The 24,653-nt window shown below is 39.3% G+C and overlaps 1 protein-coding gene across 1 annotated transcript in view; it reads left to right on the top strand.

The window, feature by feature from the left end:
• SNCAIP (synuclein alpha interacting protein) overlaps window positions 1-24,138 on the top strand; it is a gene marked incomplete at both ends in the record, with an annotated part of 74,698 nt that extends 50,560 nt beyond the window's left edge. The window contains 5 exons of the mRNA XM_080698412.1: window positions 2,582-2,751; window positions 8,766-8,858; window positions 9,395-10,463; window positions 12,759-12,829; window positions 24,054-24,138. Of these exons, the coding sequence (XP_080554538.1) occupies window positions 2,582-2,751; window positions 8,766-8,858; window positions 9,395-10,463; window positions 12,759-12,829; window positions 24,054-24,138 (1,488 nt within the window). The remainder of the gene's footprint in view (window positions 1-2,581; window positions 2,752-8,765; window positions 8,859-9,394; window positions 10,464-12,758; window positions 12,830-24,053) is intronic.
• Between the last annotated feature and the right edge of the window lie 515 nt (window positions 24,139-24,653).

The raw sequence follows: 24,653 nt of genomic DNA, 5'->3' as shown, positions 1-24,653 counted from the left end.
AAACAATAGGAGAATATATGGTGAAACTGCAAATGTGAACGATAAGAAATTAATAAAAACAAAAAGCAAAGCTAACAGCAGGAGGTTCTCAAATATCTACTCACCTGAAACTGCTCTTTGGAAAAACTAACTCAATAGAAAATAATCAAGCTATCTGAACATTTTCCCATAATTTTTGGCAAAGCATACATCTTCTAATTTAAAGCACCAACTTTTCAAAGGAGTGATAAGAAATTGGAAAGTATAGAAGGGAAAAAATTAACTCTTACCAAGATCTGCAGAAATATTAAAGAAGTAGTGTTATTTTTGTAGAAGAAAGATAATTGAAGGGACACTGAAAATTATATTTTTCCACCTAACTAAATACTCTAGTACTTAATAGTCTTAAAATAAGCTTTTTATTAGTTAATAAATGACTGAAAGCCAAAGAAAACCAGTTGATATGATTAATTCTATTTAAGACACTAGTTATATTTCTTATTAATGTGTGAAGAGAGGCTGTCTGTCTTTCCAGAGCATTCACCACTCCATGTAACACAAATGATATTTTTGGCACTAGATACCATGGATGCAGAAACTTGTATAATCTTGGAAGAGGGTCTGTCCACTGGGTGTGAGATTTAAAAATAAAATAAAAAGAGACTGAAATTGAGCAAGGGACCTTATGAAGTAGGGAGGGGACTGAGAAGGAAAATAGTAGAAAGAATGCTCCAGAGGTCAGAATCAAGGAGAATAATAACATAGTGCGTTTACGTTGAGTCTCTGAGAGCCCACTGCTGACATGGTTCTAGGACAACCCTGAGAGAAGGTGGCAATGGCTTTATGGTGAGCTGACCTTTCATAGTGAGTGGGCATAAACCAAAAGGAAAATGAAGCTCAGTGCACTCTAAGTAGTCTAAGAATTTAAATATAGTATGATGTGTAGAAAAAGAAAAATTATTGCTACCAAAGTAACTGGTGGTTTGCAATCTCATTATGATACTGTCAAAGAGTACATCAGATTGTGGTTGTTGACTAATACTGATATATGATGTAACAGCTTTGTATCTGTGTGTGTGTAGGGGGGATCTTAATGACATCACAGTGTAAATATAAAACAGTTTTGATGTTCTAAATTATAAATTCCAGCCATGCTCCATCAAAGCTCTTTCTCTTCTACTAATGATACCTTGGCCAGATTCCATAACTTTCTGCTTGCCTTTGATTATTAAAATTTACTCTTATCCAGTTTTAAACCTCCATCTTATTTCAGATTCAAAGCATTCTCCCCACCTCCTCCCCAGCCCATGATCTGCTTTTGACACACTGTTTTAGTTCCCACTCTCTTCTCTCTTTGGGGCTGCAGACAAAGAGGGAGTATGGAAAGAAAAACTAAACGTATCTTACCTGGGAAAGGCTGTGTTTTCCTAGAGGTTGACACTGCTTCTTCTGCCATCTGCGATCACTGGCCTGTTCTGCGGCAGCCTTCAGATGTAGTCTCTCTGGTGTGTACTGTAGGTGAGGTCCTCAAAGGGACCTCTCAGGGGCCGTCCCGCTGGCACCTGACTTAGAGTCCTGTCCCAGCTCTCCTTCTCTCCCATACTATTCCTTCAATCTAGAGTGCCCCTTCAGTGCCCTGCTGACTGTTTATGGAAAATTCTTTCCTTGCTTGGGTGAGAGAGTTGGAAATAAGTTCTTGTCTACAAGGTCTGCTCAACCCACAAAATATACCCTTGCCATGGCACCTGGTGACACTGCAAGCCTTCCATTGGATTATGCCCTTGACACATAATTCCCCTGTGCCAGGTTCTGTGCTGGGCACAGTGGCAGAGGCAGAAACTGACTATTTCTGCCACTGGGGCCCTCGATGTTTAGCATTCTCCCCAGTCTCTGCCATGCCATTTTTCTCCAGCTCTTTCTATTTCTGATCAGGGAGGCTCAGAAAGTGCTGTTTCAAAACCATTTACCAGAGCCCAAGCAATGAGGTATAGAATCCCATCTCCCCATCTTACAGGCATCTCCCACTTTTTTGCGGGTTTGGGGATGGAACCCAGGGGCATTCAACCTCCAAACTACACCCCCTACCCCATTTTTTATTCTTTGTTTTGAAACATGGTCTCACTAAGTTGCAGAGGGCCTCACTAAGTAGCTGAGGCTGTCCTCAAACCACGATCCTCCAGTCTCAGCCTCCCGAATGCTGGGATTACAAGTGTGTGCCACCATGCCCGGCTTCATCTCTAACTTCATGAGTTCTTCTTTTGGAAACCAATTTTCAAAAGGAACAAAATACCACACTACACATTGTACTACACATCTCAGAAAGGAACGACTCTGTGGACAGTCTGCAGGCACCTCCTCTACTTCTCGGGCCTTCCCTCTGCAGGCTCCACCTCTGTAGGTTATGAAGGGAGATGACTGATACCAAAGATTGTAAGGTCTTTGGCTGTCCTTTATATATGCTGGTGTTTCCCCCGCCCAACTCAGTGGACTTTGATAATTAACTTTGGAATAACAAAATATTCTGTTATAGTCATTGAAGAATAACGAATAACATATAGAGGGAGGTCCCGATGCCCTCACATGTCTCTGTGTTTTCTGACAGACCTTGGTTGAGTATGGAGCAAATGTCACCATGCAGAACCACGCAGGGGAAAAGCCCTCCCAGAGCGCTGAGCGGCACGGCCACACCCTGTGCTCCCGCTACCTGGTGGTGGTGGAGACCTGCATGTCGCTGGCCTCACAGGTGGTAAAGTTAACCAAGCAGCTAAAAGAGTAAGTTGCCTGCTGCCTCTGTGAGAGCAAAGTCTGATTTGTCATCGTTGTGTTTAGGTTTCTGCCTCTGGCTTTTAGCTCCTTGAATTCCAATTGTACAGCGAACACCTGGCATTCTCATCCAGCTTTTCTTTCTCCATCCTAAGTGCAGTGTTCATGCACCTAGCGTTCATGAAGAACATGCCTTCTCTGCAGAGGCAAAATGATATCTAAACCACCCTGGTTTAGATACGAGAGGGGAGGGGGGCTAGAGATGGATTGGGGAAATTACAGATAATTTGGTAACTGTCAGCAGAAAATTTATTATAAAAAATAAGGAGATGATTAATGCATCCTCAGAATATAAAATTGATGAATAATGAATCCTCAGAATATAAAATTATTCACTCTATGACTAAAGTCAGTTCTGTTCTTGATATGATTAAAATCATATACATCGCATATATGGTTGTGAGGGAGGTATTTCTGGGAGATTGTCATGATATGCTTGAAGAATGGGTGGCTAGATGGGCATCCATTTGGTAGATCTCTATCAAGTTGGAGGATTAAGAAACTAGTGGACTTGAGGGGACTGAGGGCAGTCCTTGGAAAGAGCACCAATCAGATGACATTATGAGGAGGGTCCCTTGAAAATTGAAACCAGAATCCAAACTAATATTGATATATTAAAAGAAAAAAATAGAGAAATTAAGTTTTAGCTGGGCATCATGGCGCACGCTTGTAATCTCAGCTTTTGGGAGGCTGAGACCGGAGGACCAAGGTTCGCAGACAGCCTCAGCTATTTAGTGAGGCCCTCACCACTTAGTGAGACCCTGTTTCAAAATACAGAATAAAAAATAGGACAGGGGGCATATGTCGAAGGTCAAATTCCCCTGGGTTCCATCCCCAAACCCGCAAAAAATTAATTTCCATGGGGAAAATATAAAATCTTTACTATACATGTATGTGTCATATATATATATATATATATAATGATGAAATATCATATAGTGATATTTATTGCATATATGTATATCACATACATAAAAGTAAAATATATAGTATAGTGATATGTATAGTATATATAGTATAATAAATATATAGTATAGTGATTTAGTTGAAACAGGGCCAGGATGGCGGATGAGAGATCTTAATTGGTTATAAGTATAAATCATGCAACAATATGACAAAGCCTTAGACCCTCTGTGTACTCTCTAAGCTTGGGAACCCTCCTACCCCAAATCTCTCTACTTCTACTATCTTAAAAGTACTAGTCTCTAGTTCTTTCCTTCTGCTAATACCTAAAATCAATCAATCAATATCTCTCTCTCTCTTTCCCTCCCTCCCTCCCTCCCTCTTTTGGTGGGTCTGAGGATAGAACCCAGGGCCATTTGAACTCTGAGATACAACCCCTGCCCCATTTTTTATTATTTATTTTGAAACAGGGTCTCACTGAGTTGCAAAGGGCCTCACTAAGTAGCTGAGGCTGTCCATGAACCACAATACTCCAGTCTCAGCCTCCCGAATGCTGGGATTACAAGGGTGCACCACCACGCCTGGCTCTAAAGTATTTCTTTAATGACTTTAGACTTTTCCCAGAAAATACAATAATCTTTAAAATATAAAGGATTGCCTCCAAGAATCCTCTTCCCAGTTAAACAAACTTCCTCAGAATGGGTGAGCTAGACTAACTTAAAGGCCATAATATAATTGAAGGGAAACTATGCACAATTTAATAAGTCGATATGTTATTTTTTCATGGTGAGCATACTTTTGCATATGTCTTTATGCACCTGCATAGGTATTTCTAAAAATAAGTTACTAGTAAAGAATTGCTAGAAGGAAATGTATACATATTTAAAATGTGGCTAGAGGGTTCCTAGTGTTTTTCAAAAATTACAGTACCAATGTCCACTCCCTCCAGTAGTGTATGAACATATCATAAAGAGGAGCGGTGGAGTAATCCTCTAGAATATTTTTGCTAAAATTTTATACTGAGAGTGAAGGTAAAACATTCTCACAAGTCTTCATACCACGGGATCTAAAAAGCATTTAAAACTGCTACTTAGCAGTTTTACCAGTGAACAGTATAAATTCAGGACTCAGGCTGCTCTCTCTGCTGTTGATCCCGGGATAAAATATCCATTTACACTACTAGCAGTCTCCCAAGCTGAATGCCATAGATGTGGTTAGGCCAATAACGAGATAAATATGAGAAGTTATCTAGCAGATCCTACCTAGTCTTTCACTTACCAAACTAAAAATGAATAGAGAAATATACTTTGTATGGTCACTGTACACTTTGCCCTTCAGGCTATGGGGCATCAGTGACACAGAAAAGTATAGCACTGGAAACAGTTTTTAAGGATGGAAAATATTAATCTTCTCAATCTTGAGTTCTGGGAAGACAGTCTCCAGTGCTCCTTCCTACTACAATACCTTTACCAACTCTTCATAGTTAATAAGCATAGTTATCGTTATAAATGGCAAACTTCAGCTCTAGTGAAGTCCCATTTGAAAAAAATAGGTATTTGGGTTGAATTCTGCCCCCACCCAAAAAACGTGTTGGAGTCCTAACCTCTTGCACCTCAGAATGTGACATAATTTGGAGATAGACAAGGATATCACAGAAGTAATCCAGTTAAAATGAGGTCATGAGGGTGGGCCCTAAACCAATATGACTAATGTCCTTATAAAAGAGGAAAATGTAGACACATAGACAGGTAGAACACCATGAAGGCAGAGATCAGGTTGATGTGTCTACAAGCCAAGACAGACCAAAGTTTGTCAGAAAACTATCAGGAAGTAGGAAAGAGGTGTTGAACACTCTTTCACAGCTCTCAGAAGGAACCAGCTGGGCCAGTACCTTGATCTCAGACTTCTTAGACCTCCAGAGCCGTGAGACAATAGATTTCTATTGTTTAAGCCACCTAGTTTGTGGTACTGTTTACAACACCCCTAACAAACTCATATACTAGGGAGATGCTCAGATATTTTCTTTCTGTAATTAATATTGATTAGTCCTTTGTGAGGGCTTCTTTAGAATCTAGACAGTGAAGTCTTTATTCCCTATTAATACTTGGGATTCTAGCCAGCAGTTGTCTTCTTTTTCTTTTACAGTGTCATAATTCACTTAAGACCCCTACTGCATCCTTTAAAAACACTCTAATCTTTCTTCATCTGTTTTAGCCAGCTCTACTTAATTTATTTTCTTAAAAACTTGACATGCATTACCAACTAGCAAAGCAAGGATACTAGAATGCTCTAATTTATTCTTGTTTTTTACTTTTTGTTAAACTGGGGTCAGCAAACTACAAACTGAGTCAAATCTAGCTTCCATCTTTTTCTGTAAGTAAAGTTTTATTGGTACACAGCCACATGTATTTTTTTATGCATCGTGTGAGGCTGCCATGCTACAGAAGCAGAGTCTAACGGCTGGGATAGGAGCTGTATAGCTCACAAACCTTAAATGTTTGCTGTCTGGCCCTTTAGGAAAAAGTTTGCTGGGTCCTGCTTTAGACAATTAAGTTCTCTATAGGTGAACCTGGCAGAATAAATTAGATAGCCGACTTGTCTGGTCTTAGGGATGCAATACTAGAAATACAACTGGCTGTTTCTCAGGAAAACAAGGAAAGTGCTTGGAGTTTATGGGAAGGCAGTGTCAGAATCTGATTTCACAGAAGACATAAGCAGTCCAACCATGTTGTTGAGCATGTGCAGTGGTGGCTTGCAGGAAGAACACTGCCTGCTTTCCCCTCTAGCCATTGTTTGGTGGTACTGGGGTTCCTGGAAACCCTTCTACCTCCGGGCTACGCTCCTAGACAATTTTTTTATACTTTTTTTTTTTTTAAAACAGGGTCTCTTAAGCCAACGCAGCTGGCTTCAAACCTGCATGATCCTCCCGTCTCTGCCTACCAAGCGCCGGGATTACAAGCGTGTGCCACCACACCCGGCCACTGTTTGAAGGACACTTGTAACTCATTCATTTAGATCTGTGCCCTAGCTCATGAGAACTGCTTCCATTCTGAGTGCTAGTTGTATTGTTTGCTATTGCTTGTAACAAATTACCACAAAATTAGTGGCTTCAAATAGCACAATTTTATCTTTCACTTTTGTGGGTCAGAAGGCCAGGAGGGTCTTGCCAGACTAACATCAAAGTGTGGCAAGCTGGTTCCTTTCTGGAGGCTGTAACAGGAGTCTTTGCCCTGCTTATTGGGGTTATTGGCAGAACTGGTTTAAACTTCCTAGTTTAACATCAGCTGATAAATAGCCTTACTTCCCTTTTGTTTTATAAATTAACACAGTCACTTCTTCTGGGGATTAGAACATGGATGAATTTCTTTTTGGGCACCACAGTAGAACTATAGAGTTCACTCAGTACTGCTTCTTCCTATAAAGTAAGAACCAGTTTGATTTACTTATTTCAATTTCTGTAATAATATATTTTCTAAATGAATGTTACTTCCTGTAATCTGTGGGTGTTTTTTTTTTTTTTACCTAGTATCTTAACTTTAAAGCACATTCTGATACACATGCTCTTATGTCCAGAGGAAATAGAGGGTTGCCATATACTCTCTATTTGTTTTTGTTATTTCTTATTGTTATAAAGCACATTCTGATACACATGCGCTTATGTCCAGAGGAAATAGAGGGTTGCCATATACCCTCTATATGCTATATGTAAGCTAGGTGTGGTGGCACACGCTTGTAATCCCGGCATTCAGGAGGCTTAGACAGGAGGCTTGCACAGGTTCGAAGCCAGCCTCGGCTACTTAATGAGACCCTTTGCAACTCAGTGAGACCCTGTTTCAAAATAAAGGATTAAAAAATAGGGCTGGCAATGTGTCTCAGAGGTAGAATGCCCGAAGTTCCAACCCTATTAACACACACAAAAAATCTATATGTATACACATGTATAAAAAATACCAAATTAGCTGGTCGTGGTGGTGTACACTTGTAATCCCTGCGCTTAGGAGGCAGAGACAGGAGGATTGCGCAGATTCGAAGCCAGCCGCACTGGCTTAAGAGACCCTGTTTCCAAATAAAAATATAAAAATAGGTCTGGGAGTGTAGCCCGGAGGTAGAAGGGCTTCCAGGAACCCCAGTACCACCACACACACACACAAACAAACAAAAAAATTATGTAATTTGCATTTTCTTAAACATGTGTATACATGGTATTCTCTTATACATGTGTATACATAGAGATCATTTTCTTGACTTGTTTTGTTTAGATATTTTCTGATCAGTAAATTACTTTAAAAATTCAAACAATTTAGAAAGAGTAAATAATATTTTGGAGTATATCCTTCCAGATCTTTTCTATTGATAGAGAAAAAGTATGAGAGTTTTCTTTAAAATGAGATTACACTACCTAAAACATTTTGTAATACTCTCTTTTATTTAAGGCAAGTAAAGTATAATATATATTATACTTTACTTGCCTTATGTGTGTGTGTGTGTGCATATAGTAGACAAATCTGTTTTATGTCCATAGATACTCAAATTTATTATCGTGTGTGTGTGTGTGTGTGTGTGTGTGTGTGTGTGTACGTACTTTACTGGAAATTGAACCCAGAGGCATTCTACCTCTGAGCTACACTCCTAGACCTTTGAAATGGGGTCTCGTTAAGTTTCTGAGGGTCCTGCCCAGTTGCTGAAGCTGGCCTCAAACTTGCAATCCTTCTATCTGAGCCTCCCAAGTATTGGGATTATAGACATGCACCACCATGCCTGGCTCAAATATATTATCATGTTAAAGAGTTGTCATTATAGTAATAATTATAATTTATTTACTTAGTCATACTGATGATCATTTAGGTTACTCACAGTTTTTCTTTAATATAAACAATAAGCATCCTGTTGGGTACTTTTGATTGTTTTCTCTTAGGAATTTCTAAACTTGAGGGTAAATATTATGCACATTAAGTCTTTTGAATTTATTCCAACTTACTGCAATTATGATGAAAAACCTTAAACCTACTTGTTTACAACAGTAGCTATGTATCAGTGTGTGTTTCGGTTGTCTTCTGCAGACAGACAGGAGAGCGTGTCACACTGCAGAACCAACTCCAGCAACTTCTAGAAGCCCAGAAATCAGAGGGCAAGTCGCTCCTTTCATCACCCAGGTAACATTCAACACATTGGTGTAAGGTTCTTAAGTGCTTTAAATTTCTGAGCCTTTTTTTGGGTTACTTTTAATGTATTTTAAGAAAATGACAAGAAAAAAACATTTATTCCTATAAAGAGGAATGAAAAATAAGATTATCCTGTGAAAAAGTCAGTGGGCCTCATGTCAGAAGACCTTGACTGTTCTCCAACTCTATTTGTTCCACAACTATCAACAAATTACTTACTCTTTGTCCTTCATTTTCTGACCTATGAAATAGTAACAAGGATATATAGGTTGATAAAGTTGTTGGAAATGAAATTAGTTGAGAAAATTCATGCAAAACTGATGTAAAAACACACATTTAATAGTCTTAAGGTATGAGGCATGCTATCCTTTACCTATGGTTGCAAATTGAAAGTTATTGAGTGATTATTCTTAATTCTGTTCTTATTTGTAAATTCTTAGAGGTATTAAAGGCCAAGCAGAGACTTGTGGCTGGGTCCTTTTAGCCCAGTAGGAAGTCATCTCACATGTCCTCCATCCTCCTTTCAGTTCACCTTCCTCACCAGCTTCCAGAAAGTCCCAGTGGAAATCTCCAGATACAGATGACGAGTCTACAGCCAAAAGCAAACCAGGAATCCAAGAAGGGATTCAGGTTCTTGGAAACCTCTCAGCATGCAGCCGGGCAAAGGCCAAAGCGAAAGATGAAGATTCTGATAAAATTCTGCGCCAGTTACTGGGAAAAGAAATCTCAGAAAATGTCTGTACCCAGGAAAAGCTATCATTGGAATTCCAGGATGCACAGACATCCTCTAGAAATTTAAAAAAGATCCCTCTAGAGAAGAGGGAACTGAAGTTAGCCAGGCTGAGGCAGCTGATGCAGAGGTCACTGAGTGAGTCAGACACAGACTCCAACACCTCTGAGGACCCCAAGAACACCCCCGTGAGGAAGGCCGAGAGGCCTAGGCCACAGCCCATTGTGGAGAGCGTGGAGAGTATAGACAGCGCAGAAAGCTTACACCTGATGATCAAGAAACATTCCCTGGCGTCAGGTCGCAGGTTTCCTTTTGGTACCAAGGCCTCCAAGTCCCTGGATGGCCATAGTCCATCTCCCACATCAGAGAGCAGTGAACCAGACTTGGAATCTCAATATCCAGTCTCGGGGAGCACTCCTCCAAGCCAGCCCTCCGGAGACCCCACCCAGTCCAGCCCGGACAGCACTGCTGCCCAGAAAGTTGCCACAAGTCCCAAGAGTGCCCTCAAGTCTCCATCTTCCAAGCGCCGGACGGCTCAGAACTTGAAACTCAGAGTGACCTTTGAAGAGCCCGTGGTACAGATGGAGCAGACGAACCTCGAGCCAAGTGGAGAAAAAGACAAGGAGCGGGGCCGGACCCTCCAGCGGACCTCAGCAAGCGGTGACTCGGGGGAACCACTGAAAAGGCCTTTCGGAACCTTTCGATCCATCATGGAGACACTAAGTGGCAACCAGAACAATAATAATAACTATCAGCCAGCCAGCCAGCTGAAGACCTCTACGCTGCCCTTAACCTCACTTGGAAGAAAAACCACAGACGCCAAGGGGAACCCTGTGAGCTCTGCTAGCAAAGGAAAGAATAAGGTAGTGAGCATTATTGGGAGAATATCCTTTCGGCCCTTAGTCGATCATGTTGTTCCTAACACTACAGATTATTGACTTCTGCCACCTTAAGGATTTCCCCAGAATCTTTAAAAAGTGCATGAAAAGCTCAATTTACATGTTTATAGTGAAATGTATGGTAGAGCTCATACCTACTCCTATCAGCATTCTTAAAACTATAATCTAAAAGATGAACCATGTAACTTAGAGGAAAGAAGATTTATTTTCTTACAGTTTCAGGTTTAGTCTATATGAGTCCAGGGACCACATATCTTAGGGCATGGTGGGAGGAGGCAGAGCAAAAGAAAGAGCGAGAGAGAGGAGAGAGAGAGAGAGAGAGAGAGAGAGAGAGAGAGAGAGAGAGAGAGAGAGAGATAGCACACGCACACGTGCACACAGGTGTGCTTCTCACATCATGGAAAGAACACAGGGAGGAACCATATATAATCCCCAAGGCTGAACCCCCAGGACCCACCCCCTTCAGCCACACCCTAACGGCCTAGGCCACCACTTAGAAAAATCTATTACAATGGATTTATCCACTGCCAGTATTACAGCCCTCGAGATTCAATGACATCACCTTCAAATAGCAATTCATGAGCTTGTCAAGGGGCCGTTTTATATCTAACCAGTACAATACAGCCTTGCTCTTCATTTGAAAAATGCTCTGAGACGGGCAGATAAATAAATCACAGGATATTATTATCTGGCCTCTAAATTTCCCTAAGTGGCCTGGTCTTTGGGAATTAGGGGTCCTAGACTGAAAGGAAACCCTTAATTTCTCCAAGATGACACCATCAGTTGGTGCAAAACCAGGCTCTTTCTTGGTCCTCATCTGCCTCAGGAAGAGTTTGTTCTCTTCCTGTGACTGAATAGTTTATTCTCAAGCCCAGTTAAAAATCACATAAATAGAAACTCTATTTCTAAAGACCTTTAACTACTCAACTTTGGAATGACCTTTGAAATGAATACACCAAAGGGACCTCCATGCTGGCATTTTACCACACAGACCACCAAGTGTCAAGTAGAGGCTGTGGGGGCCTGACGTGCTTTCCAGGACACAGGGATGGCAGAGTGTGCCATGAACTACATTTTATAATTGCATTTATTGGAACCCCATGCACTACACTCTGCAATTTGCAAACAGTGAAAAGAGCTATGACCATCTTTTTAGGCAATGATTTCTTCGTGCTCCATGCTTGCTATGCCAGTAAAACACAACATAGCAGCCCAAACACAAAACTCTCTGTGGAGAGGCATAAGCCAGACCCCCCACCATTCCACCTGAATAAAGCACCCAGCGAAGTGTCAGGATCTTCATAACTTATTATCTGCTATAATGCTAAAATCCTAAATATAGTAAAGTCAAAGAATTGTCCCTATGCTTTCTGTACCACCATATCAAGTCTTCGTATCTCTTTAAGTGATTAAACATCAACTGGGGGAGGGGTAGTACTGGGGATTGAACTTGGAGTATTCTACCTCTGAGTTACACAACAAGACCTATTTTACTTTTTCTTCCTTTTCTATCTTTTCTTTCTTTCTTTCTTTCTTTCTTTCTTTCTTTCTTTCTTTCTTTCTTTCTTTTTGAAACAGGGTCTCACTAAGTTGCTGGGGACCTCGCTAGGTTGCTGAGGCTGGCCTCAAACCTGTAATCCTCTTGTCTCAGCCTCTCAAGTACTGATTTTAAAAGTGTACTCCACCACTTCTGGAAAACATCAATTTTTAAATTGCATATCAGTGTCCTCTGTTAATTGTCATTGTTAGAAAGGACTTTAGAGCCAGGAGTGGTAAGACACACTTGTGATACCAGTACTTAGGAGACTGAGACAGGAGGATCACAGGTTTGCGACTAAGCCTCAGCAACGTAGGCCCCCTGCAATTTAGTGATACCCTATTTCAAAATAAAAAATAAAATAGGGTTGAGATGTACAGAAGTAGAATGCCTCTGGGTTCAATCCCAGTACCACACACACACACACACACACACACACACACACACACACAGCCTGTATTTGTTCCATTTAGGAAAGGGGTCACACTCATGGCCAAGACACCAGACCCTATGGGTTAAATATGTCAAAAGTTAAATTGCTCAAACAAAAATTTTCCAAGTAATAGATTCTCTCGATCAGTAGCAAAAGAAGAATCATCTTCACAGTTGCCAAGCTCCCTGCTGTGTGTCCTTTCTGTGTCTCTGCATGCTTCATGTTTACTGGGGCCTGTGCATGTGCTGAGCCTGTTGCATGTTTCCGATGACTTTCCACTGCACCTCTCTAGGCGATGTGCGGCAGCTGCAGCAATCTTTCCTCTAACACGCTGACTGAAGAGCATCTGCGTGACTATGCACGGTATGTAGTACCAGAGATGCACGGTGCAGCACTCCCGCACCTTGCTTAGAATTGCATGCACTTTTAAATCGTGGGCCTGTAGCATCTTTCAGCCAGGGATGACACCACAGAAGAAGAAAATTGCAGCTCTTTCCTCCAAATAGAAGCAGGCGCAGGTGGTAGATAGGTCTGAGAAAGGCAGCTCGTACCCATTGGAGGGGCTTCAGTCCCTCGTAGTCAGAAGACACTACTCAGTTCACAAACTTTCAGTGTTTCTTAGTTGATTTTCGCTTTCAGTTTTTGTTTTAATGGAGTCAGATACAAAGTCAGTATTGAAATTAAATTTCCTGTCATGGGTGGAAGGAGTCAGCCTCAGATCAGAACCAGAACTTTGAAAGAGGACTAGGATTTTCTTGCAGTATTGATTATAGACTGAGAGCTCTTTCTGTCGCCATTCTCCTGGACTCAAGAGAAGCAAGGCCTTGCCATGCTGAAACTTCTCTTACTTAGCAGCAGGAGCCACAATCTCAGTGCAGAAGTCTTATGAGAGCTCACCAATAAAGCGAAGGTCTTTCTCAAATAAAACGTTTACAACTCACAATGCATGGTCTGTGTACATAAAGGAGAGGACCAGGTCCCAGGTGACTGAGGCACCTCCTTGGGCAAGGTCTTCCTGCAGCTTAGCATTCATCTCCCACTGGGAGTATACATATTTCCTTGACCAGGCAGGGAGTAGGAGGAATAAAAAGGGAGCAGCTGAAAACAGTTAATTCAGTGACTCTTGACTGGGTTGAGAAGAATTAACCCCCAAGACCCATTTTAAAAGGAGAATGTTGCTTTTAAATGTGTAAATAATGAAATATCATGACTCACCACTTAGCCCACTTCAGAGATCCTCCAAAGAAGGTGTGTGTGTGTGTGTGTGTGTGTGTGTGTGTGTTGTACACGTGGATTTTAGTTCAGAATACTAAGGTGCAAGTCATTCTCCCTTTTCTTTTTTCAAAATCAAATTTAATCTGCTCCATTTCTGTACCAGTCTGGAAGGAAATTAAACTCACTTATATTAGGGGGTGCCCAAGAGGATCTAATTAATTTAATACATTAAAGAAAGACCACATTTACTGGTCACCAGTGGTCTATGTGGGCACCACTCATGTATATACTGAAGGCTGGTTCTGGGATGCAGGTGTATGAACAGAAACAGAAAACCTGCCCAGGGCTCAAAGCCTAATACCTGATGGCAGAAGGGACTAGAAAGAAATAGACACTGTTGGTAGCCCACTTCTGTTTCTCTCAACAGAGGTTCCCATTTCTGTCCTCTTCTCTGTCCTCATCTTGGGTCAGATGCTTCTAGTGCCTGGAAAATTCTGCTCTTGTCCTTAATGAGCAGTCACTGGCAACACCCTGAGGCGAGGAAGCCCAAAGACTTGGCATACTCCCTGGGAACCCTGGGAACTGGAAAGAGAGGGAATACCTCTCATTTCTTCCAGGCTCCTACAGCAACTGGGAACAAGACAATTAGAATCACAATAGATTATCCTGCCAGAAATATTTCATCTTGTCTTTTTACAAGCAAGGGAACAAAGCTGAGCAATTTATTATAATAGAATTACAAAAATCAGAGCACACAATGAGGTTATGGGGCTACTCAGATATCTGACACTAGGTTAGCACTTTCCCATTTAGCTTAAGGAACTGCCCTTCCAAAGACTCAGTTCTGAAGCCACCAACCTGTATGTTTTAGCAGAGTTTTTATCTCAGCCTTAAATACTTGGAAACCCAGAAGTAAAAATGATCAATGTATTAGATAAGTATCTGTCCCCTTCTCCTCACTAACCTATAACTTAACCTGTACTTTGTAATGGTTTTATTTTTTTTAATTGGTGCACTGTATTCATACACCATAATGGGATAAAAAAAACTTGTGTAGACATACATGCACACATCGCCCAGTTAGCCCCTACCCAATCCCCACCCAATTCCCTCCCCATCCCTCCTTCCCATGATTGGTTTAGTGGTTGACATCTAATATTATAACAATTTATCCAAAATTAACAATGATAATCTCACATAACAGATTCATTTAATGATATCAAAGATTTGATTGCTTAGAAGTATCATTTCAATATTTCTTTTTGCTTTCTTTCTTACCAGAGGATTTTTTTCTTTTTTTTTAGGTGAAACTATCATACATTTTTTTTTCAGAAAAAATCTATCCTAACCTGAAATATGAACTCTAAATACCCAAAACAATCTCAAAAAAGAATAAAGTTAGAAGATGTACATTTTCTGATTTCAAACCTTATAAAGCTACAATAATTGAAACAGTGTAGTATTGCTATAAAGGCAGATATATAAACCAGTGGAGTAAAATAAAAAGCCTAGAAATAAATTCTTCCATATATGGTCAAGTTATTTTTGACAAGGTTTCCAAGAACATTTGGTGAAGGAAATAATAATCTTTTCACTAAATATTGTTGAAAGATAATAATTATATGAAAAAGAATAATATTGGACCCTTACCTAACACCATATACAAATATTAACTCAAAATAGATAAAAACCTAAATGTAAATCTTAAGATTATAAACTTTTAGAAGAGAACCTGGGTCATAACACTTCACAACATTGAAATTGGCAGTGATTTATTGGATATGATTTCAAAGGCACAGACAACAAAAGAATAAACAAACATCCTAAAAATAAAAAAATATTGTACATCCAAAGACAATGTAAACAGAGTTAAAAGTTACTGATAAAATGGGATAAAAATATTTCCAAATGCTATATCTGAAGGTATATTAATATTCCAAATAGAAATCCTAAAAATTAGCAACAATAAAAGCAAACAATACAATTTAGAAATAGGTAAAAGACTAAAATAAATAATCAATCTCCAAAGATTTTAACCAATAAACACATGAATATATTCTTCTTTGCTTAGTTGACTACTGGATGGAAAATCTTGTTTCTCTGGTTCTGGTGTGCATTACCTATTTCTTCTTTGTAGTTAATCTCTTTGAGTATTTTCTCTAGCACTGGTTTTGAAGACATAAATTCCTTCAGTTCTGTTTGTCATGGAAGCTTCTTATCTCCCCATCTAATTTGATAGAAAGTTTTGCTGGGTAGGAATTTTTGGCTGGAAGTTGTTTTCTTTCAGAGTTTGGAATATGTTACTCCAAGCCCTTCTGGCTTTCATGACTCGGTTTGGGAAGTCTGGAGTGATTCTAATTCTTTTGCCTCTGAATGTCACTTGGCCTTTTGTTTTTGTTGCCTTTAAGATTCTCTGCTTGGCTTCCACATTGGTCATTTTGACAATTATGTGGCATGGGGAACCTCTTTGATCCTGTCTAAAGGGAGTTCTATAAGGTTCCTGGACCTGTGTATAGACCTCTTGCTCTATGTTTGGGAAATTTTCTGCTATTATTTCTTTGAAAAGATTATTGATCCTTTTAGTTTCACCTTCTTTTCCCTCCTCTATTCCAATTATTCTTAGGTTAGCTCTCTTAAAATGGGCCCATATTTCTTCAATGTCAGATTCCTGCTGTCTGATTTTTTTTTTCTAAGTTATAAATTATGTGTTCATTTTTGGACTGATCATCTTCTAGGAGTGAGATTCTATTATCCATGTGGTCTAACTGATTGTTTATACTTTGAATTGAGGCCTTTACCTCAATGATCACATCCTTTATTTCTTTTAGACTCTCTCTAAATTCTTTTCAAAGGTCCTGTATTATTTTGACAGTTATATTCCTAATTTGATCTTCTGGAGATTTCTGAATTTCTGTGTTATCAGGTTCTGATAATATGGGGTTGTGGGCACTCATTGCTCTATTGTTGTTCCTCTTTCCCATGATTTCAGAAGATTGTGCCTTCCCTGGGTCACTACAACTTCACTTAGGGTGTTCTGTATCTTGAGTCTGCGGTAATCTCAGCTGCCACTACTCCTTTACTGGGTTGTATCACAAAGTCTCATACCCAGGAAGTTAATCGAGGCTGCACAAGACCATGGGGGTGCTGGGCTGGGCGTTTTCCCATGGGGAGCTGTGACTAAGGTGTGGTATCTCTGCCACCAGTACTCCTTCACTGGGTTGGACTGCAAAAATCTCAGACCCAGGGAGATTATCAAAGCTGTGCAAGACCCTGGGAGTGCAGTACAGGGATTTCTCCTTTAGGGGCCACAATTTCACTCATGGTTATTTTGCGCGGTGAGCTGGAGCTGTAGCAGTCACAGTGAACTCGCTGTCGCTGCTGGCAATATGGCATCACTGCCACACCCTTGACCATGAGGCTGGCGTATTTCTTTTCTGGTTTTGAGCTCCGTTCTGAGTCCCTGGAAGGCGTGATGAGCTTGGCCACTGGGAGTTTTAGATGTTCTTTGTGTTGAAAGAACTGCTGATTTACACCCGAATGACCTGCAGCTGCTCACTTCAGCTCCTTGTTTACCTTTCCTCTCTGGATCCTGGTGCTGTGAGGCAAGATGGTGCCGGCATGGCTCCACTGCCGCATTGTGGGCTTGATTTCTGGTCTCTGGTGTTCTTCTAGTCTTTTATTTCTCTGTCTCTTGTGTTTACATTTTTTATTTTTCTGCTGATAGTGTTTTCTGGCTATGAAAAGTGCTGATTTTATAGCAATAGAGATCGAGTTTTAGCATGACTCATAAACACTTCTTTTCTTGGTCGCCATCTTCCCGGAAGTCCTTTATAATGGTTTTAGCTGGCTATGTGATTTCATAAAAAGTAGAAACCCTTCATTTTGGGTTTATATTGGAGTGAAGAGATTCTTCTGATTCACTCACAATCACCCCCAGGTGGGGAGAACTGGCCTGGTGCTTTCCTTCAATAAATCAAGGATGAATTCCTGTACTTCAAATAAAGATTCCTCAGAGAAATTAAGACTTGCGAAAATGCTGGCATAAAAAACTACCGAGTTGACTCCAGTGCCTTCTTGTTTAGCATCTAGGACCCAAATAGAAGAAGAGGAGCCCAAGTATTCATCTGTCAGTAAGGACTTCAAATCTTGTTCTAAGACTTTCTCAAAGAGCAAGTGGTTCCTCTGGTGGCTGCAGGGTTTATTCATCCTGAGGTGGAGTTGGTGTCAGAAATCAATGTGACTTCATGGCCCTATCAGTAGGTCCCTGGGACAATGGACCTCAGTCCCAGAGATACACTACAGTCACATTTTAGTTCCTATGGAATTTTTATTTTTCCTGCTGAAGGAAAAATAGAAGCAATAAATATAACATTTTAAAGAATGTTAACTCTGTAAGGGGGTTCTGTCTGCTATTAATTTTTTCTAAATTGGTCACAGCTTGATAGCAGAGAATCTAAATTTCTTTTCAATACCCTTTAAAATTAGATACATTCTTGTTACTTTGAACAGCTTTCCTAGTGTGTTTCAACTGCAAAGTATGACTTGGTTTATAACAAGCAGATTTATCTTTACTGTTTTTTTACATAGGATAAGTTGGTTTTGAGTTATTACAATGCCAAGGAATTATTTGCAGTTACAGGTCTTAAAATGCTAATGATATATTAGTTTCTGAGAGTTTTATGTCTGTCTGAGATCTATAACACATGAGATGTGTTGTTTCAGTTAATAATGGACTAAAAGTGCATTACTAAAAGTGGTAGTACCTAGCCACAGCCAGTTACACCTTCCTGACCATGGTGGCACTGCTGCTTGAGGGGTTGGTTAGCATCAGGCAACACATGCTCCTAGCACCAGTGTTAGGAGAGGCTCCTTAACAAGACATTAAGCAATAAACACATATTTATTTAGTCTGGGTTTTACTGCCAAGAAAATTGTCACACTGGGAATTGCATATCAAGGGCCAAGAGCTAATATCAGATATTTTGCACAGATTTCAAGGTTGTTCAGCAGCCACTTCAAAAAGAAGGACCTGGTGATATGACATTCAATATGGCATTGGTCCTCTGCTGGGTTCTACCAAGGGTGTAGAGGGTACACAAGGAAGACCGGCCTTGGAAATCAATCTTATCCCACCAAGATACATTCTTTCACTATGCTAATCCTGATTTAAAGGTAATCAGAAAGAGCAAACAACTTATTTCTTGATCTCTACCTTCCCTTCCTCACTCCTCAAAGATTTAGTTGAGAACTCTGTACCCCAAAAGAGAGAAATGTTCTATTAGTGGTATATTTGCACCACATGTCTGCCACCACTAGGAGCATCTTTGTACATTAAAAGAGCAGAGACTCATTATAAACTGTGCTAAGGGGGGGATTTTAAAGAAAAGATTGTTTGGTAGAAGTTTAAAAATATCCAGGAGACTTTACCTAGACATGTTCCAGTACCTTAACCAAACATCACCTCCCTGCCCCATCACTTGGGCTTTCTTTGCTCCACAGAGATCAGCACAGATCTATAGCTTCTGGATGCTACATACTTGGCTTGCAAGGCCATTCATTTCACCACCATGTTTAGCTCTAAGCTCTGCATTTTTCTGTACCAGAATTAGGCAGGGTCCCTGCACTCAAAAAGGCCAAAATCAAAGAGAATCAAAAAAGGCAATTAAAATATGGTAAGCTCTGTGAAAGCCATGAGAGTCTCATGAAAGCAGCAATCCTCCATAGCACCACTGCACCTCCATTGGTGCTTCCAGGATCTAGCTTGGTACCCAGAGCATGGGAGGGAGTTATGAATATTTGCAAAGAAGCAGAGCTAGAGAGAGAAAAAGGAGAAAGAAATGTAAAAGAAAGAAATGCGAAAAGAGACAGAATGAGGGGGAAAAAACACCTAAGTCTTTCCCAAAATGGGAAAAAATGTTGTGCTCTGTAACAGTGCTACAGGATTACAAATCTATTTTCATGCAGTGAGTTTCAGTTTGAGTACCTTAAGTACAAGTTTTAATATTTAAATTATAATCCTATATTTTAGAAGATGCAACGTACAGCTCTGCTTTTGGTAAAACTCAGAGATCACAAAAGCAAGCTCTTGTCTGATCGCCACCACCTATGGAAACGTAGAATCTGTGCCTAGATGCATCAGCATGTTAGATTACTTGAAAAACTGTTATTTAAATTTAATCCTTTCTCCTTTCCAATTTTGGTCACTCAAAATGTGATTTCATATCCAAAAATGAAATCAAGAAACAGCCGAATTACTCATTTTTGTTTCTTTGAATATGGGTAATTTAGGACTAGGTAATTGAAGGGTTCGGGGAGGATTGAATTATTCTGATATTATTCAGATAAATGCCCGAGGTTGGCATTTTACTTGGTTTAGATTAAATTCTAATTATGTTGGGTTTTGTCCTGCAAAAAGAGTTTACTTTGGGAAGAGGAGAAGTTTGAACACAGCATCCTATATTTTAAAGTAGAAATATTCCATAAAAACATAAACTATATTATTTTAGATGAGTCTGAGCTCTCCTTTTATCTTTTTAATTTTTGTCTAGATTATATAGATATATATATATATTATAGTAGTAATAGCATTGTAACAAAAGTTGACTATTCCCTGTGCCCAACAATCCATTGCCTATTGCTAGCCCCACTGAATCAACCACTTTTCCTTTAGATATTTACTCTAGTACTAGTTCTAAAAAACATGCTCACACAGATTTTCAGTTTCAGATATTATCCAGATAATCTATTGGCATCCTATAATACAAAATAAAAATAATAACAACATTTAAAAATATCCTAAAGGAGGTCTGGTGATGTAGCTCAGTGGTACAGTGCTTGCCAAACTGCATGGGCTCCTGGGTTCAAGCCCTAGTACCACAAGCATGTTCCAGATGGTTTTCTATTTTAATCCTCACAATGACTCTATGTAGCAGCTACTATTATTATCCAAATTTTACATATTGAAAACAGGCATAAGTGATCATGCAACTTGCCAAGATTACACACTAATGATTATAAATTGTGAAACCAGGATTCAAATTTAATCAATCTGTCTCCAAGGTCAGTACTTTTAACAATGAACAGAATTTGTCTTAGCATCCAAAACTATTTCTCTCTCTCCCTCTCCTTTTCCCTATCTCTGTCTCTCTTTCTCTTTGTCTCTTCCTCTTTCTGTTTCTATCACTCTTTCTCCCTCCTCTACCTTCTCTCCCCTACCATCATCAATAGAGTTATAAATTTGAGTTAAATCAGTATTTAGTGTTTATTATTATTAAGGCTATGTAAATGTTAATCACATCAACTCCATGCGATATAGTATATTTTTTTCATATAGCTTTGTTTTCCCTGGAAATAATTTTGATATATTAGTTTGCAATTCATTTCCAAACACTTTGCTTCAGACAAAAATCTTTCTTTGCCTTTCCAATCTTTCAGCTGTCTCTCTCTGTCTCTTTGTTGGTGGAACCCTCCTCTGTCCTCCTGCCTCAGTTTGTACTGCTACTGAGATTTGTGGTATATCCACACACAACGCTCATTCTGGAATCTTCCATATATACCCGTCTAGGAATTCCTTTTGCTTTGGCTTCTCTCTCATGTATGCCCTATTTGCTGAACTCAGCTTTTCATCTTTTGGAGAGAAGAGGATAAAGTGAATAAGTACTAATTATTTTTGAAACCTTGCATATCCAAAAATATCTTTAAATTACTGGAATAGGAGTGTTTGGCTGGGTATAGAATATTATATCATTATGCGGGGATTATTTCATTGTTTCATTTCTTTTGCTTCCAATGTGTCTCTTGAGAAGCCCCATTCCTCTCTGATCACTGAACCTTTGGAAGCTTTTATGATTTTTCTCTTTATCCCCACAGTTTTGATTTCTTGATTTCTTGCTGCTTTGCCATGATATGAGTCTGTTTTCATTCCTGGACTGTGGGCACACAGCAGGAATTTTTAGTCTGGAGCCCTATGTGCTTCAATTCTGGGAAAGAAATGTCTTACATAATTTCTTTAAAAGGTTTCTCTCCAATTTCTCTGTTCTCTCTGGAAATTATAATATTGAATACACTAGACTGACCTTCACTCAGATTTTCAATTATTATTTTTTCCTCTTTATCCATATTTTCACTTTTTCTAGTTCTAATTTTTAGGATATTTACTGAAATTCGTCTTCCAGTCTTGCTATTTGTTTTTTTTTAATTTCTGCAATTATAGTTTGTTGGTTTTCTCTTTATTCCTTTTATTATAGCATTATATACAAAAATCTTTGTTAAACTCTTACAAATACAAATTTATATTTTGTCTTCCTTTTTACAATGAAGGTGGCAAAACAAACAGTTTTGCTGCTTTCTTTTTTTATGTAACATGGTAAAGGTCTTTATGTGTTATAGAGAGCTTCTTCATTCTTTTACATAATGACTGACATCTTCATAAGTACCTAGTGGTTTCAGTTCCCGCACTTGAGGTATAAATCAGGTTTTTGTTTTCCTTGATTGCAGGTCTAGGTTTCTGCTTTTTTTTTTTTTTTGCTCTGTTAAATTAATTCCAAATGTCTATCTCCCTCGCCATTTCTGAAATGCAATAGGCACTTTGTTTTCTATCATCTTTTCTCCCATTTGCTTTAGTCACATAAGCTCATGCCTTTTTAAACTTTATTTGCTTTTGTTTAAGTGTTAGTTTACAAGCAAGGTGATAAATGTATTTATTTAACCATGTAATTAGAAATCCTTAGAACATCTTTTGAGCAATTAGGTTTTTTCTTTGGCTTTTCCCTTTCTCTTCCTTGCCAATAGACAACTCCTTAAAGTTTTATTCAGAGGAACAATTAGAAACAAGAGTGAAAACTTTCAGATGAAGATGATAAAATATTTACTAGAACACTGAGAAGTGGCCTTTGTGAGTATATTAATCTGTTTTGTGTTACTATAACAAAATACCCGAAGCTGGGTAACTTTGTAAGGAAATGAGATTGATTTGTACTCACAGTTCTGGATGTCACAGGGTCACATCTAGTGATGATCTTTTTGCTGGCAGAGTCCCAAGGAGGTGCAAAACAGGAGGTGTGAAACAGGGAGAAAATAGGAGTGTATCCCCTGGTCCCTTTTTCTCATAAAGCAACCAAGAATAAATCATGGAGGCCCCACCCTGATGACTATCCTAATGACTTTCCAAAGACCCCGTATTTTAAGTCCCACAGTTGGATTACATTTCCATCTTTTTAGTACCTCAAAACAGTATTAAATTTCAACTCATGAATCCTTGAAGGATGCACTCAAACCACATCCAAGCCACAGCAGTGAGCAAACATGATTTTGAGGTCAGAAAAGCACGTATGGTACTCTCCAGCATCCAAGTGCATCCTCGTGCCAGTCGGAACCATGGCCAGAGCTCTTGGGTGTTGTCTTGTATAGCAACAGGGAGAGATTTAGTAGCATGTCAGCTTCCCATCCCCTGGAGGTAGCTACTCTCTGGAAGTTTTAAAAATAAGAATGGGGCTGATATCTCATGAAAACAAATGCACCTGTCCAGAGATAAATTTATTAATAAAACCAAGGCAGAAGTTTATTAATAAAACCATGCTCGTTTGTCTTCTTTTTTCACAGATTTACTAGGTATCAAGTATGGATGAAAAGTAACATTATCCCCGTTTTTTTTTCTTCTTTTTTTCCCATGTATTTACCTACTGGTCTTTTAGCATGCTACTCAATAATCACCCACCTAAACAAAAAACATTCTTCAAATTTCTAATACTCAGCCGGGTGTGGTGGCACATGCTTGTAATCCCAGCATTTGGGAGGCTGAGACTGGAGGATCCCAGTTCACGGACAGCCTCAGCTACTTAGTGAAACCCTCTGCAACTTAGTGAGACTCTGTCTCAAAATAAAGAATAAAAATTATGGCAGAGGGTGTAGCTCAGAGGTCAAATGCCCCTGGATTCCATCCCCAGACCTGAAAAAAATAAAAATTTCTAATACTCAAGCTGGATAATATATCACCAGTGATTTCATGTAAATAAAATATTAAAAACCTCACACCTCCATTTGACAAACAATACTATTCATCTTGTTTTGTTTGATGCTGGTAAAATCCCCTTGACTATAAGATGCCTGGATTCCGATCAGTATGGCTGAGAATTTCCAGAGCCAAAGTCAAACATGTTCAGTAAGTGAATGAAAATTACATGATTATTGCTTTTATTGTTGAAAGGGTAGTTCATATGAAAAGAGAATAATTTGCCTTTTGGAATGAAGTGTTCTTTCGAGTGGTTCATATGTGGATAATAATTTCCATTTTGGGTGAGCTGTTCAGTGGCATTGTCTTGTAACTTGACCATAGTTTTATCTAATTTTGGCCTGTGGTTTCTCTTCTACTTAGGCATAATGACATCAATAGAAAAATGAAGAAATCCTACAACATAAAGCACATTGCTGAGCCAGAGTCAAAAGAACTCTTCTTGTAAATCAATTTTCTGTTATCTCTCAGTGATGCCCTTTGGACCCATTGGAAATTACTGGACTTCCCTCCATGAAAAACAGAACCATGAAAACAATGCCTCACCAGCAGAACAGGGTCAGGATGCCTTAAATTTGTAGTATTGGACTATATAATATACATTTGGGGTAATATTTGTACATGTAACTTGTTTTTTAAAGGATGCTGTTTAAAAGCATGATTAGATAAATGTATGGTTTTTAACATTGGATTGATTCAACCTACTCAAAGGACATTTTCCAAGCCACTGACACCATTTTGTATTTTTATGATTGCATGAGTATTCTATAATGTTGGTTGAAATTCCCTTTCCCCATAACACAGGCAGCTTTGGCTCAGCTCCTCGATGAGACCAGGCCAGTGGTATTGTTTTCTGTCAAGAGTGTTGTTTTCTGTCATTTCTACTTTTTGTATAAAGGAAATAAAACAATGTTAACAGCCACCTTTAAGCTTGGGGCACCTACTTTCTAATAAATTTGTGAT

This window comes from Muscardinus avellanarius, assembly GCF_963383645.1.
Source record: "Muscardinus avellanarius genome assembly, chromosome: 7".
NCBI lineage: Eukaryota > Metazoa > Chordata > Mammalia > Rodentia > Gliridae > Muscardinus > Muscardinus avellanarius.
The sequence above is the reverse complement of the archived record's forward strand: the minus strand, read 5'-3'. Positions and strand labels throughout refer to the sequence as shown.